We start from the raw sequence: 13386 nt of genomic DNA, 5'->3' as shown, positions 1-13386 counted from the left end.
ATTATCTATTATACAAAAATGTTTAATTCATTAATTTTTAAACATTTTTCTGACTGATCTTAGGTAAGAAAGCCACAGGACAAAGTTCAAGTGATGTATCTTTACAAGAATAAATGAAGATATGGAAGTAACCTGTGTAGATCAGACAGAAAACCTACGACACCAACATCTCAGATCCTGCTGAAAAGAATGAAAACCAAATGACTAACCTGTAATTACAAAATCTGAGAAGACACAAGTTTAAACATTGTCTTACAAGACCTTCACTTTCCTGGCATCAGCTCAGCTCAGCTGCTCTGTGCAAGCTGCGGGGTTTGTAGGAGCAGGCTGGCAGCTGAGGCAGGTGCTTGCTAAAACAGAAAATGGAGGAATTATTTGCCCTTGTATCTACTCAGTTTCTACCATCAGCAACGTAAAAGGAAAAAAAAAACAGCACTTGGTAACAAAGTGCAAGAATTTTTCATGACTTTTCATTTCCAAAGCTGTCAGGGCTGGCACAGCCCTCAGAAAACAGAGAGACACACAAAAAACACACTTAAAACCTTCCTCAGACAAGCAAGAAAGATGATTTATATAGAAAGTAAAACTCTTAGGTAAGTTTGCTGCAAAAAATTCCATGTAAAATTTTTCCCACATGCGAATTTCATTGTTCTGTACCAGCCACCTGAGCTGTACAAGCAAATGTCTCCTTTAAGGCTGTTTCAGGGGCTTGCTCAGGCAGAGGTGCCCCTGCAGCTCCAGGCACAGCATCACTGGGGGAAGGAGTGCCTGCCAGAGGATACCACTCTCTTCATCATTTACCTGGTCAGAGAGGGGAGCAAGCTCCTCACTCTTGTCCCAGGCCAGCAATCTCACATCAAACTGAGGGTAGACTAGTGAAACTAATACAGTCTAGGACCATAAAGTGATCAATTTCACATAAATCTTCACAAAAAAAGCCAAACAGCATTAGGATTTGTTTACATGCATTTTATTTTCCAATGAGAAAATAAGCTTCCCTTTTGTTCCTGCATCATTAAAAGTCCCTTCCGAATTCTGACTGCTTGGGTTTGGCGTGTAAAATCCACTGTACTACAGCTAACCTACATTCTTGTAAAAGCACATATTTTAGAACAGGGCTCATCCAGCTTCCCCATTTGTAGGTATCAATTACACAGGAAAGATATGTGCTTTACTCTCACTGACAGAGTGTTTTATGTAAAAACATCTTGACCAGCACTACACTGCCCATGGATAGCACATTTGGTGTGTTTTGGCTGAATTTCTGAAGGGGAAAACTGTGACTTGCACTCTAAATATTTTTTCTGGAGAATAGATTCCTCCACACACTATGAGCATCTTGTACAGAATACAAGTAAATATTTGGGAAGGAATTTCATGCTTATGGCAGGTATTGATTTGCCAGCCTTGGACTAACTGCACAGCACAGCTCCGGATGTGTGAGCTCTGCAGGATGGCCACGTTCCCACCACATCACTGCTCCTGCTGCAATGGCAAGGAGAGAGTCAGAGAACCCTAGAGTTGAAACACTTGGAAGGTACCTCAAAGATTATCCAGTGCCACCCCTGCCATGGGGAGGGACATCTTCCACTATGCCAGGTTTCTCCAATCCCAGTCCAACCTGGCCTTGGACACTTTGAGGGATGGGGCTGCCACAGCTTCTCTGGGCAGCCTGTGCCAGGCTGTCCCCACCCTCACAGCCAAGAATTTCTTCCTAATATCTAACCTAAACCTGTCCTGTGTCAGTCTGAAGCCATTCTCCCTTGTTCTGTCACTCCAGGTCCTTGTAAATAGCCTCTTTCCATTTCTGTTGTAAGCTCCCTTCAGGTACTGGAAGGCTGCAACTGGGTCACCCTGAAGCTTCTCTTCTCCAGGCTGAACAACCCCAATGCTCTTAGCCTTTCCTTGTAGCAGAGGTGCTCCATCCTTCTGACCATCTTGGCAGCTTCCTCTGGACTTGCTCCAACAGATTGATGTTCTGTCTGGCTGTGCAGGCAGCTTGTTAGGATCTGCATTTCTGGCGAGTTTATTGAAACATTCTGGCTGTGTTCAGGGATGCAGTTCAATTGAGCTAGTATCTTATCTTAAAGGTAAAATGAAATGAAGTGGCGTTGTTGTAAGAATGTAAGCTAATTTTTATTAATATTGGTAGAATTTTATTTAATGAATGTAAGTAATTTTGATTCGCTGCTTCTCTTTCCTTACTTCCAGAATGCTGCAAGAACTTATGGTGCAGCTGGGCTGCTGGATCCCAGATGTGAGCAACCAAGGCTGGGCTTGGGCCCAGGAACAGGAGATGATGCTTTTGACATGTGGGAGGACAGTGAAGGCCTTTGAGAACATTAATAACATTACTTGATGCTTCTACAGTGCTGTGCCTGCGCCTGCTTAAAGTTCAACATAGACTATGAGTAATTAGTGATCTGTATGTCTCTGAAATTATCAGCAGCAGCATTTAAATCATCATTAAAATACAATTAGCAGCCCTTTGAAACAGAATGCTGTCGTTTAGAGCAGTCTAATTGGTGGCTCGTGGGCCAGTTCTGGACAACAGAAGGACTGTCTGCTTCTCCAACTGCACCAGCTCAAGGAGCACCCTGACCCAGGAGTAGTGGCTGTGCCTCTGGGATAGACATGGGAGAGCCATTAAGCAACAGGAAAGGCAACAGCACAAGTATCCCTTATGTCCAGGCCACTACTTTGAAAACTCTGGATTTATGGACCTCATTTAATCCTGTATGCTGATTCAAGCAGGCACAGCACCAGAACTTTATACCTTGAAATTCAAATAAATTTAGAGGTTTTTTTATACTTCCATTTTAGACTCTGCAGCAAGAACTGCAGGGATGAAATAGGTGCAGACCAGGGTAAGACAAATAACAAGAGTGATCCACATCTACGGGTGGTGTGCTGGCAGACCATGCTGCTGTGTGCTTGGGCAAGATGAAGAATTCAGCTGCTGTAGCAGACTGAAAGTGAAGGTCTGGCATGGATGGTATTCCCAAAACAGGCAGCCCTACCCCACATTTAGGTAGCTAAATCTGTTTCTTTCATGCCTGAGATACTTGTGTTAATTTCATAAATGCCAACAAAAATGACATGGTTTTAAAGTGCTGGGAGTGTAAATAGGGGCTCTTCTGAAATGGCCATAGTAGATGTATTTTAGCTCAGATGTGCTCTCGCCATACCACTGGCAAGTACATCTTATCTTGCTACAACCTGTAGCATTCTATTAGTATCTTTTCATAATATTATTGATGGTTCTGCAGAAACTGCAATAGAATGGACTTTAAATACTGGCTTTTAGTATGTCTCACACAACTTGCACAGGAACAGCACACTACTGTTCTAGGTTTTTGAAGCAGTGCTACTGCTCCCAACCAGCTCTCACTGCCTGCTCCATAATGCCCTTATTATTTATGCTTTTTCTCTTGAAAATTCAAGTTTAGAACTTAAAATTTTCATGCTTTTGTTTCTTAAAACTAATCAAAGGCAGCGAATGGCCCCGATGCAATCTGTGTAGTGTGTGCTGTGGCTGAGCATCCACTGCTGTGAAAGCACTGCTTGTTCTCTGAAAGGAGGGATTCTTTCAGCTAGCGTCATTGCCCCCCTCCTCCTCCAGCCTGCTTCTCCCAGACGCTCGGAAGACTCACAGCCAGTCATTTTCTTGCCCTAAAAGTTTGCTGGAGCAACACCATCATTTACCCCACATAGGCCCAGGGCCAAACCCCTCAAGGGCTGGCCTCTACGGACAATCAGAAATTTTGAGTTTGAGTGTAGCAGTGGCTCTAGTAAAGTATGCTGCCTTTTGAATCATCTTTTCTTTGGATTGGTGGTCCCTAGAGAGCTGATGCAGAGACCAGTAAGTGCTTTAAACAACTCAGTGATGTGCCTTCTACGTGCACATCTTTGTCCAAAGAGAAAAATGTTCCATCCAAAGTATCATAGATATTTGAAAAAAGTTATTGCTTAAGCAAGATGGTGTTTGTTGATATTTTGTGGAGATATCTGAACATGAAAAACCTCCTTCTATAAATGTTGTGTAATGGTGTATAGTTTAATTGCAGCAACATAAGAGACAAGAAAGGGATGTCGCAGGTGGTAGCAAATTCGATGATACAAAATCAGAGCAAGATTGCAACAAGTGACAAATTTTATCCCCAATACTTTTTTAAACCTCAACATTTTTTCTTCAATTTCTTTTATTTTTGCAACTTTTTTTGACTAAGTGACACACATGCCTAGAACTGTGAGTGCTGAAGTAGCAATGCAGAAAAGCACTTGCCCACGGGGTGAGCCCATGGCCACTTGTAGACCCGGCAGTGAGGTGAAGGCTGGGAGCTCTTCTACGGCAGCAAGAACAGTGAAGTTCTGGGGCAGCAGGTCCACAGCAAGACACACCAGGTGAGAAAACAGGAGAAATATTAAGGGAAATTACACTGAACAAGTGTTTCCCATGCATCTATTGCTCCCAGGCAGACTGTACCTTTCAGGTCCCAGTGGCTAGCCTTTTCCACAGTCTGCCTCCATGTTCATCTTGCTGTGGAACTGACTTTCCTTAACAGAGGAACCAAGGCTAGACTGATAACATTCATCTCTGTTCTTGCTCTGACATGGTTATTCGTTAGTTCTTCCTAATGACTGTTCAGTTCCTTCCTTTGAGGGAGCCACTCCTAATTCGCCTCTGTTCAGGTTGGATAATGAGTCACTGACTTTAATACCAACTGCTATTAACCCTTCCTTTACACAACCAACACCTGGGAACTGTGGAACACAAATCTCAGTGCTAAAGTAGAAGATTGATGAATCCTGCAGGCTTTCTGCTGCTGGTTGATGAAAAAAACATCTTGTTTGCCTTGTGTCTTTGATTAATTGGTCTTTAAGTCTAGCTTAATCTACCCGCTTTCCAGAGTAATTTTGTTTTCCATAAATTTAACTTATTTTCCATTGTCTTCTTGTCTGGACAAACTTTTAGTTTATATTAAATAAGTTCTGGAAGCACCTTGGCTCCCCTTATGCTTTTCCTCTCTCTTCTCACTGGGGAGGGAGGGCTGTGTTTGTGGCTGGGCACGAGCTGGCAGTGTCAGTTCTGCTGTGCCTCCTTGACAGGAGGCTGACAGCCAGGCTGCTGGTGGCACATGCTCTGGACTAAATAACTTTCTTCCTAAATAACAAAACAGAAAAAGACACAAGCAAATTTATCATCTTTCATTTATAGATTATTTGCCATTCCTAAGACTATTGAACTTAAAGACCCTGTGAGACAATTAACAACAAGAAGTGAATTCTTCTTGACTCAGATATTGCTCACAAGGCTACTTAGAGAATGGCTTGTTTGTGATCAAGTTTTGCACTGTTGGAGCATTGGATACATGCAGGATTGTCTGAAAGTCTGATTTTTAGGCACCTCATATACGGCAGTACTTGTTATTTTGACCAAATTTTGGTGATTTTTAGGATATTTGAAATTCTGAAGTTCTTTCTCTTCGAACCACTTTCCTTCTATTAGCACTACTGGCCTGCTACCATGTTTTGTGTGTTCCTCAAAGTTCTTTCCAAATTGTTTTATTATTTCAATGCTACTATAACATATCTATTCTTACAGGGTAGTCGAAGAATTCTAAGGGAAAAGTAATTCAGAAAGAGATCAGAATATTTACTTAGGAAACCACACTCTCAGATTACTGCAAAAAGAGGTTTCCAAGAAGAAACATGCACTTGTCATTGATTACTTCCATAGCTCTTTTCCAGAATTCTTTATTCTATCATGCTGATGCTGCACCAGGTGGGCTCAGACACACATCCATGGCACTCACTGCCTGGGAGTGAGCCAGCCCACTCCTGCTGCAACAGCTATTCCCTGTTGGGAATATTTACTGTGGGTGTCAATCCAGCCTGACTGAAATCTCATTATCGATATGCTTTTCCTCATTAATAAAATACTAATGTGAACACACAGCATCAGCAGCTTGACACTTCCTGTAGTTTTCCAACAGCCTAACAGCAGAGAATTGCTCAGGTGCTGCAGTATTATTGCAATGATAAACTTGCAGGCAACCTCTGGAGCTTGGGCACCTTGGCCTTTTAAAACATAATTTCTTCTGGTAAAACCGAAGACGGTTAATTCCTCACTGCCTGTGCAGTGAAGAGCAGGTTTCTTCCAGTAGTTGACAGAAATGCTCATATATGGGTTTCTTCCCTGGTAGTTGATACTTATGCTCATTTACCAGTTATGGCAACAGTTTGGCTGCCCTGTGGATGACAGATTTCAAGATGCAAGCAGTTGCCACTTAAAGCATGTCTAAGGTGAAAAGGCTGCCAAAATCATTGAGGGAGATGATTGCGTATCTCTATTCTGCACTGGTGTGGCCTCACCTCAAGTCTTGTGTGCAGTTTCAGGTGCCACGATACAAGATCTTAAGCAATTAGAGAATGTCCAAAGGGGGGCTAAGAAGATGGAGAAGAGTGTGGAGGGGCCTACAAAGAGTGGCTGAGGGCACTTGGTTTGCTTAGCTGGAGAAGGGAAGATTGAGGTCAGAGCTCCCCAGGGACTGCAGCTCCTCCCGACGGGCAGCTCCAATCTCTGCTCCCTGGGACAGAGACAGCACCCAGGGAACAGCTGGAGCTGGGCCAGGGGAGGGTTAGGGTGGACATCAGGGAAAGGTTCTTCCCCCAGAGGGTGCTGGGGCACTGAACAGACTCCCCAGGGTCGGGTCATGTCCCCAAGGCTGCCAGAGCTCCAGGAGCTTTTGGACAGCACTGCCAGGGATAGCCGGGGTGGGATCGTTGGGGTGTCTGTGCAGGGCCAGGGGCTGCACTCGATGATCCTCGCAGGTCCCTTCCAGCTTGGGGTATTCTATGATCTGGAAGCTTTACCAGCAGCAGCAAACGCTCAGCCGGGAGAGGCCAGGCCAGCCGGTCACCTTTATAGGAGGCGCTGTGGCCAGGTCGGGCGCGGCACCTGCCGAGAGTCCCCCGGCTCCCCGGCCGGAACCGAACCGCCGTGGGACCACTTCTGCTGCCCCGTCACGACCGAACACCCCCGAGCAACAGGTCCTCGGAGCGCCCCTCTCCCGAGCGGGGTCCGCCACGGCGGCCGCGGGGCTAATGGAGCGCCGCTGGCCGGCAGCGCGGGGCCAGGACCGGGTCAGGCCAATCCGGGCCGAGACGGGAGACCCTGCCCCAGTTCCCCCCGCCGCTCCCCGCCTCCGACCCCCTTCCCTCCCCTCCCCGTCCCCGCCACTCGCTTCCGCCGCGCTCCCGCGCATGCCCGGGTTATGCAACGGCCGCGGCGGGCGGGCCGGGCCGGTCCGGGCCAGAGTCGCAGGGCAGGGCAGGGAAGGGGGTTGTGAGGGGCGCCGGGCTCCGAGCACGGGCGGCGCCGAGTGCGCTCCGCTCTCCCCGCGCGGTGACTGAGTGGCAGCGGCGCCGCCGCCAAGTCCCGCCCGTTCCGCTCTCGCTGCCGCAGGCGGCGGCGGCGGCGGGTTGGCTTCCTGCGCGCCCGGCCGCTCCCCCGCCCCCCGGCAGTCGGAGCCGCAGCCGCCCGGATCCCCGAGCCATGGCTCTGTGAGCGCAGCACATGGCGGCCGCGGCAGCCATGAGCCCCCCACTAATCCATACAACTCCCCCCTGATCGGCCACCGACGGCAGCCAGCGCTCCCACCCGGCTCCACCGCTCCCACCGCCCGCCCGCCGCCGCCGCGCCGCCCGGCCCGAGCCCAGACCCCGCTGCTGCTGCCGCCGCCGCCGCCGGGACCCCGCTCGCCCGCCCGCCGCCGCCGCCCGGTCCTCACCATGGGAGTGCAGGGATTCCAGGACTACATCGAGAAGCACTGCCCCAGCGCCGTAGTGCCCGTCGAGCTGCAGAAGCTGGCGCGGGGCAGCCTCGTGGGTGGGGGCCGCCAGCGGCCCCCCCAGACCCCGCTGCGCCTCCTCATCGACGCCGACAACTGCCTGCACCGGCTCTACGGCGGCTTCTACACGGACTGGGTGAGCGGCGGGCAGTGGAACCACATGCTGGGCTACCTGGCGGCCCTGGCCAAGGCCTGCTTCAACGGGAACATCGAGCTTTTCGTCTTCTTCAACGGCGCCCTGGAGAAGGCCCGGCTGCACGAGTGGGTGAAGCGCCAGGGCAACGAGCGCCAGACGGCGCAGCAGATCGTTAGCCACGTCCAGAACAAGGGCACCCCGCCGCCCAAGGTCTGGTTCCTGCCGCCCGTCTGCATGGCGCACTGCATCCGCCTGGCCCTCATCCGCTTCCACATCAAGGTGAGGAGGAGCCCGGGGTCCACCCCCCCCGGCCGGGGTCCCGGCGCCCCCTCGCCGCCGCTCCCTCCCGGCTCCAAGATGGCAGCGGGGGCTGCCCGCGGGGGGAGGGAGGGCACCCTCAGCCGCTCCCCTCAGCGCCTCAAAATGTCGCCCAGACCCGCGGGGGCGGCACAACTTTCGGCGACCTCAATCCCCGGGGGATTTCGGCTTATTTACATGGCGTTGCCCGCCGCCCCACCAAGGCCGGAGGCCGGGGAGCCTTGGCGGGGCGACTGGCAGCGCCCATGGCCCGGCCCGGCCCGGCCCGGCCCGGCAGCAGGGCGGCTTCTGCCTCCATGTTCTTTCGCTCCGTTGACTCAAAATGTCCCTTCTTGCCTTGTGGGCTGTGGTACCGCAGGGGAGAGCGGGTGGGCAAAAAGCTTCTCTGCAATTAATTATTGAGGGGAGGAAAAAAATAATCAGTTTAGTTCTCGCTCAGGATGGATCTGCAACAAGTTCCCGGCTGAGGCGAGGTGTTTTAAACTTGGGCTGAAGGGGAAATGGCTCGCTGCAAAAAACACAGGGGTGCCACTTTTGGCTTTATGGAGGTTCTCGTGTTTGCTCAGCGTTTTCTCAATATCAACAAGCTTTTAAAAACAGTTGTAGACTAACTGGCTCCTTACTCCATAACAGCCACACTTCTAGTTTTGTGCAATCAGCAGTGCCAAGCTGACAGTCCTTCTTTTAAACTCCTTAAGGGGCAGCCTCAGTTTTCCAGCCCCACAAACAGCCCTTCCTGTCGGAGCTGGGGTCCATGGCCATCTTGTGCTCGAAGGCTACGATTTCAAAGGTTGCAGGATATGACCACGTCGCATCTCTCCACATGGCGTTCCTGATTTACGATGGTTTCTGTTCAGCTGAACGATTGTGTATATAGAAACACAAGGCACTGGAAAAGCAAGACCAGGGATGAAGCTGCAGTTTTAGGAGTAGCCTGCTCGCCTTCCTGCTGAGGAAGGAAGGGCAGCAGGAGGGAAGCACATATTCGTGCTTTATTATCTTAAATTACTTTTGTGTGTAGAAAAATATGTAACCTTCGGAGTTGCTCGATCCCTAGCAGCACCGTAATGTTAATGTAATTTGGCCTTTCAGTGGATTGGAAACATTCTGGCTGGGCTGCAGCCCTGGGGTACAGAGGCCTCTCCAAGGAGCTCACCCCACAGGTGGCTTTGGGTGAAGTTTCTCCTAGTTCTGCCAACAGGGCGGGAATCATGTTGCTCCCTCGGAGTGCGCTGCTCGCTGGGCCAGGCCCATCTGTGGAGGAACACTGAGCTGGAGCACAGGCATCCTGAGTTCACTCCACTCGGCAGTGGAGGTCCCAGCCTGTGGTGGCCCCGGCTGTGGCGGGGATTAGGTCACTAGGCTGGGGCCGCTGTGCCAGGCAAAGCATGTGTGGAACGAACTGGAAGTGGAGGCGAAGCTCATTCTTGCAGGGCACGTGCAGCTCTGCCAAACGTGATGCCTTGGACTTGGCCTTGCCTAAAGTGGGGAGGTTATGGCCGCGTCTGCTGCAGTCTTTTTTTCCTGGTCATTGTAGAAGCCAAATGGTGTTATGTTTTTTGGATGGTGGGAATTTGCACAATAAGTAAAACATCCTATCATTTGAACTTTTGGGGACCTTTTGTAGCTAGGAAATAGTTTTGTGCTTTCAGCAAAAAGTTTTAGAATCCGTGCAGTGAAGGTCCTTACCTTAACCTGTTTGTGGGTGCATTATAAATCTTCCTCATTTCTTATTGAGACCTAGAGATCATTGGTAAAAACAATGGGGTAAAATAAGGATTTTTTTTTTCTTTTAATGTGTTAAAGTAGAGACTTGGTTTAATGCAACATAAAAATGCATAGTACCCAACAGGAAGCCAGCTGTTTTGATATCAGTGGGAATTTAGTGCATGCAGTAGTTTTGTAAATAAGTATGTTGAAGTGGCTGTTAGTTTGTTAAGCATTTTCTATTACAGACCTGACTCAGGTACATTAGATCTGAACCAAGTTGCTGCATTTGACAGTGGTATTACCCTGTAGGATTTTGTTTACTTTCCATTGCAGCTGCTTTAGCTCCTTTATGGTTTCTTGGTGACAGGCCTTATTCCTAATCTCTGAAAGCAGTTATAGGAGTGTGAGCACACTCATACTGAGCCCTTTTTCTGTCATTAAAAAAAATACCCCAAAGTTAAAAAATCTCAGTAAATACAATATCCCCCCAGTTTGATGAAGAAGGTTTACGAGTTGTATATTTATTTGTCTGTGTTGGGTTAGCCCTGGGAGTTGGCAGTTTGTTACCAGTTAGTGAGGGGTGTGGGGGGGAGAGGTTGTTGCTGTCCATACCACTGAGCCACCACCATGCATGTCCCAACTGCGTTGGTTCTCTGCATTGGTCAGCTGTCCTGGGGACAGGAAGGTTATCAGCAATTTCTGATTGATGCCTCAGTTTTTTCAGTTATCAAGAAACTTTGCTGATAAATCTAGTTGTAATTTTCAGGTTAGGAAGGATATTTCATGTTTATAGTGGTCACATGCATGATGCCCATCAAAGATACTGCTGAACTTAAAGCACTTTGCTTCTCTGCTGTTCTTTTTCTCTTACATGAATCATTATATTTCTAAATCTGCTTTGTTACATGTATCTGTTTTTCTCTAAATCTTCCTTCAGTTTTATTCCTCACTCTCACTCTGGTGTATCCCTCCTGATGGGCACAGAGCAAATGCATCTTATTTACATGTATAGATGATTTTAAAAATCTGCATATGCATAAAACCATTGTTAAATTGTAGTGTTTTCTCACTTGGTTTTGAGAATACTGATTAACTTTAAATATGAAACTGATTTTCATATTTTTAGGAGCATTTGATTCTGGAGTAAGTTTCTGTGTGAAGCTACGAACTGGCCATGAATTTAATCCATTTTGGTAATTAGACAGGAAAAGTAATATCTTCTATCCAGAACAATTATAAATCACTCACAGATGGTTTCAGCAGGATGTAAAAATAACAGGTTCCTCCAGGTTATAACAAATATCCTGCGGGTTCTTAGTTTCATTGTGACCTGGTGTTTTTCAGTTTGGGGAGAATAATTCTTAGAAGAAACTTTTATGCTAAGTAGGTTTGCTGAAATTTAAATATTTAGGTAGCAGAGTTCTTAATGACTAATACTTCGGGGGACTGTTTTGTTCTCAGTACCTAAAGGTGCTCACGTGTGTTTACTCAGGCAGGATTTTCTCTTTCTGAGCCAGCACCATTAATGTTTACACAAGATTTCGACTTGAGAATGATTCCAAATTCCTGGCTGTGATTTCTACCACATCCCTCTCCCAGGGTAGCTTTTGAAGCTTGCGTGTTTCTGGGTACCTCTGCATTTGTGAGAGCCATGAGAGTATCTCTTACTCCCATCTTGTTAGAGCTTTTTGGGTTAACTGTACTTTGGTAAATACCGCTCTTTTCCTTGTGATGGTTCAGTTATTTGAACATGGATTCTGGTATTCCCTGAGCACACAGCAGGTTCGTGCTGGGTTAAAAAGCTCTATAAAATGGGGAGGGAACTGGAAGCTGTGGAGGTAGAGGAAATAGCTCATAGAAAATCAGAGGAGCTGCACACAGAGCTTCCTCTTGCGTTGTCTGCACACCCATGTCACACCTAGAGCTGCCGAAGGAGTTCTCACTTGGGTTTTTATAGATCAGAACTGCTTGTGCATGCAGAGGTTGGGTTTAGAGATATGGACATAATTTAAATCTATCTACCCTTCATTAAAAAACATCGGAGGGATTTTTCTAATTTAAAACCTGTGAAGACTGTTGGGTGGGGCTGGGGTAAAGCCTAAGTTGCCTTCCTTTAGTTAGGAACTATGTAAATCTGATGTCTTTAAATTTTTTCCCAAAATGTTTATCATTTCTCTCACACCTTATGCTAGAGGGCAGCATCATTGCAAGAAAAATGAGTGTATGTGTGTGTTCTTCTCACAAACAAAGTAAATTTTAAAAACAGTCCATCAAGGAAATTTCTGAAGAAGTAACATTTTCTGAAGACTATGGGATGGTAGGATTAGTAGTAGGGAGAGCTTAGTGAGCTGGTCTTTGCAGTAGCCGGTGATGTGCTGACTGTTTTGCTGCTCACAATCTGGCTTGAAAGGGAGTATCTCACAAAGGTGCATGCAAGAAGTAGAATTTGACATACCTCTCTGGAATACAGTAGTTCAGCATCAGGTTCAGCAAGTGCAAGACATGAGTAGAAGAGGAAGGGTCACTGTTAACTTGTTGTGGGTGACTGCAGGGGCTGTGGACCTTGTCTCCTGTTCTGAAGAGGAAATAAATAGCCTTGCTGGCACTAAGGCTGTGGTTATTCATATATGCTGTGGAGACTGAAGCTAATAGTTTTTCACTAGTCTATTTTGGGATAACTTGCTATCTCTACTGTTGTTAAAATGTATTACTCTGTGAGAGTGGGTTATATCAACCCCCAACTTCCAAGAGGATTTCTGTATTGCTGAATGTGTATTATATCTGTGGATGGCAGAAGCATTAGGAATCCAAAGCCATCAGCTGGCTGTAGTTGAGTGTGCTTGTATGCATGCTGTAATTTTAGCAGCTCTGAAGGTGTGTTGGAATGCAGGACTCTAGGTCCTGACCTGTTCTCATGGGACTTTCACTTTCTGTATAAGCTTCTTGATTAGAAAGGGTTTCTTTTATATATTCTTTCCAGCATTAGGCATTGGCCCATGTCTCCCTGCACATGTCTGTTCAAGTCATCTGATTTCTGTAGCCTAAAATATGTGCTTTGCTAAGCAACAAGAGTGGAGAGGTGAAGTTTGGGCTAAAAACTCAAAGCAGTTTGCACCATCAGATTCAGTTGTGCACGAAGGGATTAGGCTGAAGGTGGAAATGGGAAAAAAAGTTGGCTTAATACAGCAAGGTTTGCATTTGAAAGGTCAACAAAGTTCTCTCTGTTCATCTGGGATTGTGTTTGGCCCATTTAAAAGAGGCTCAAAAAACTTTAAAAGGTGTCATGGGTTTGTTTGATCATGGGGGGCATCTTGGTGTGCTGAACTGCTGGAGTACCCACAGCCTCAAGGCTTTTCCCATGAGCTGGTA

General features: G+C 47.3%; 1 protein-coding gene across 3 annotated transcripts in view; it reads left to right on the top strand.

Moving 5' to 3' along the window:
* The first annotated feature begins 7334 nt into the window (after window positions 1-7334).
* Window positions 7335-13386, top strand: part of FAM120A (family with sequence similarity 120A) — a 48338-nt gene continuing 42286 nt past the window's right edge. For 2 of the 3 annotated variants that reach the window (XM_050979142.1, XM_050979143.1), the window contains exon 1: window positions 7335-8268. In XM_050979142.1, coding sequence (XP_050835099.1) covers window positions 7795-8268 — 474 coding nt within the window. In that variant the 5' untranslated portion in view covers window positions 7335-7794. The remainder of the gene's footprint in view (window positions 8269-13386) is intronic. The other variant, XM_050979141.1, reaches the window with a different exon arrangement.

Source organism: Serinus canaria, chromosome 12 (assembly GCF_022539315.1).
Source record: "Serinus canaria isolate serCan28SL12 chromosome 12, serCan2020, whole genome shotgun sequence".
Taxonomy (NCBI): Eukaryota; Metazoa; Chordata; class Aves; order Passeriformes; family Fringillidae; genus Serinus; species Serinus canaria.
Note: the sequence above shows the minus strand (reverse complement) of the source record. Positions and strands in the feature narration are given on the sequence as shown.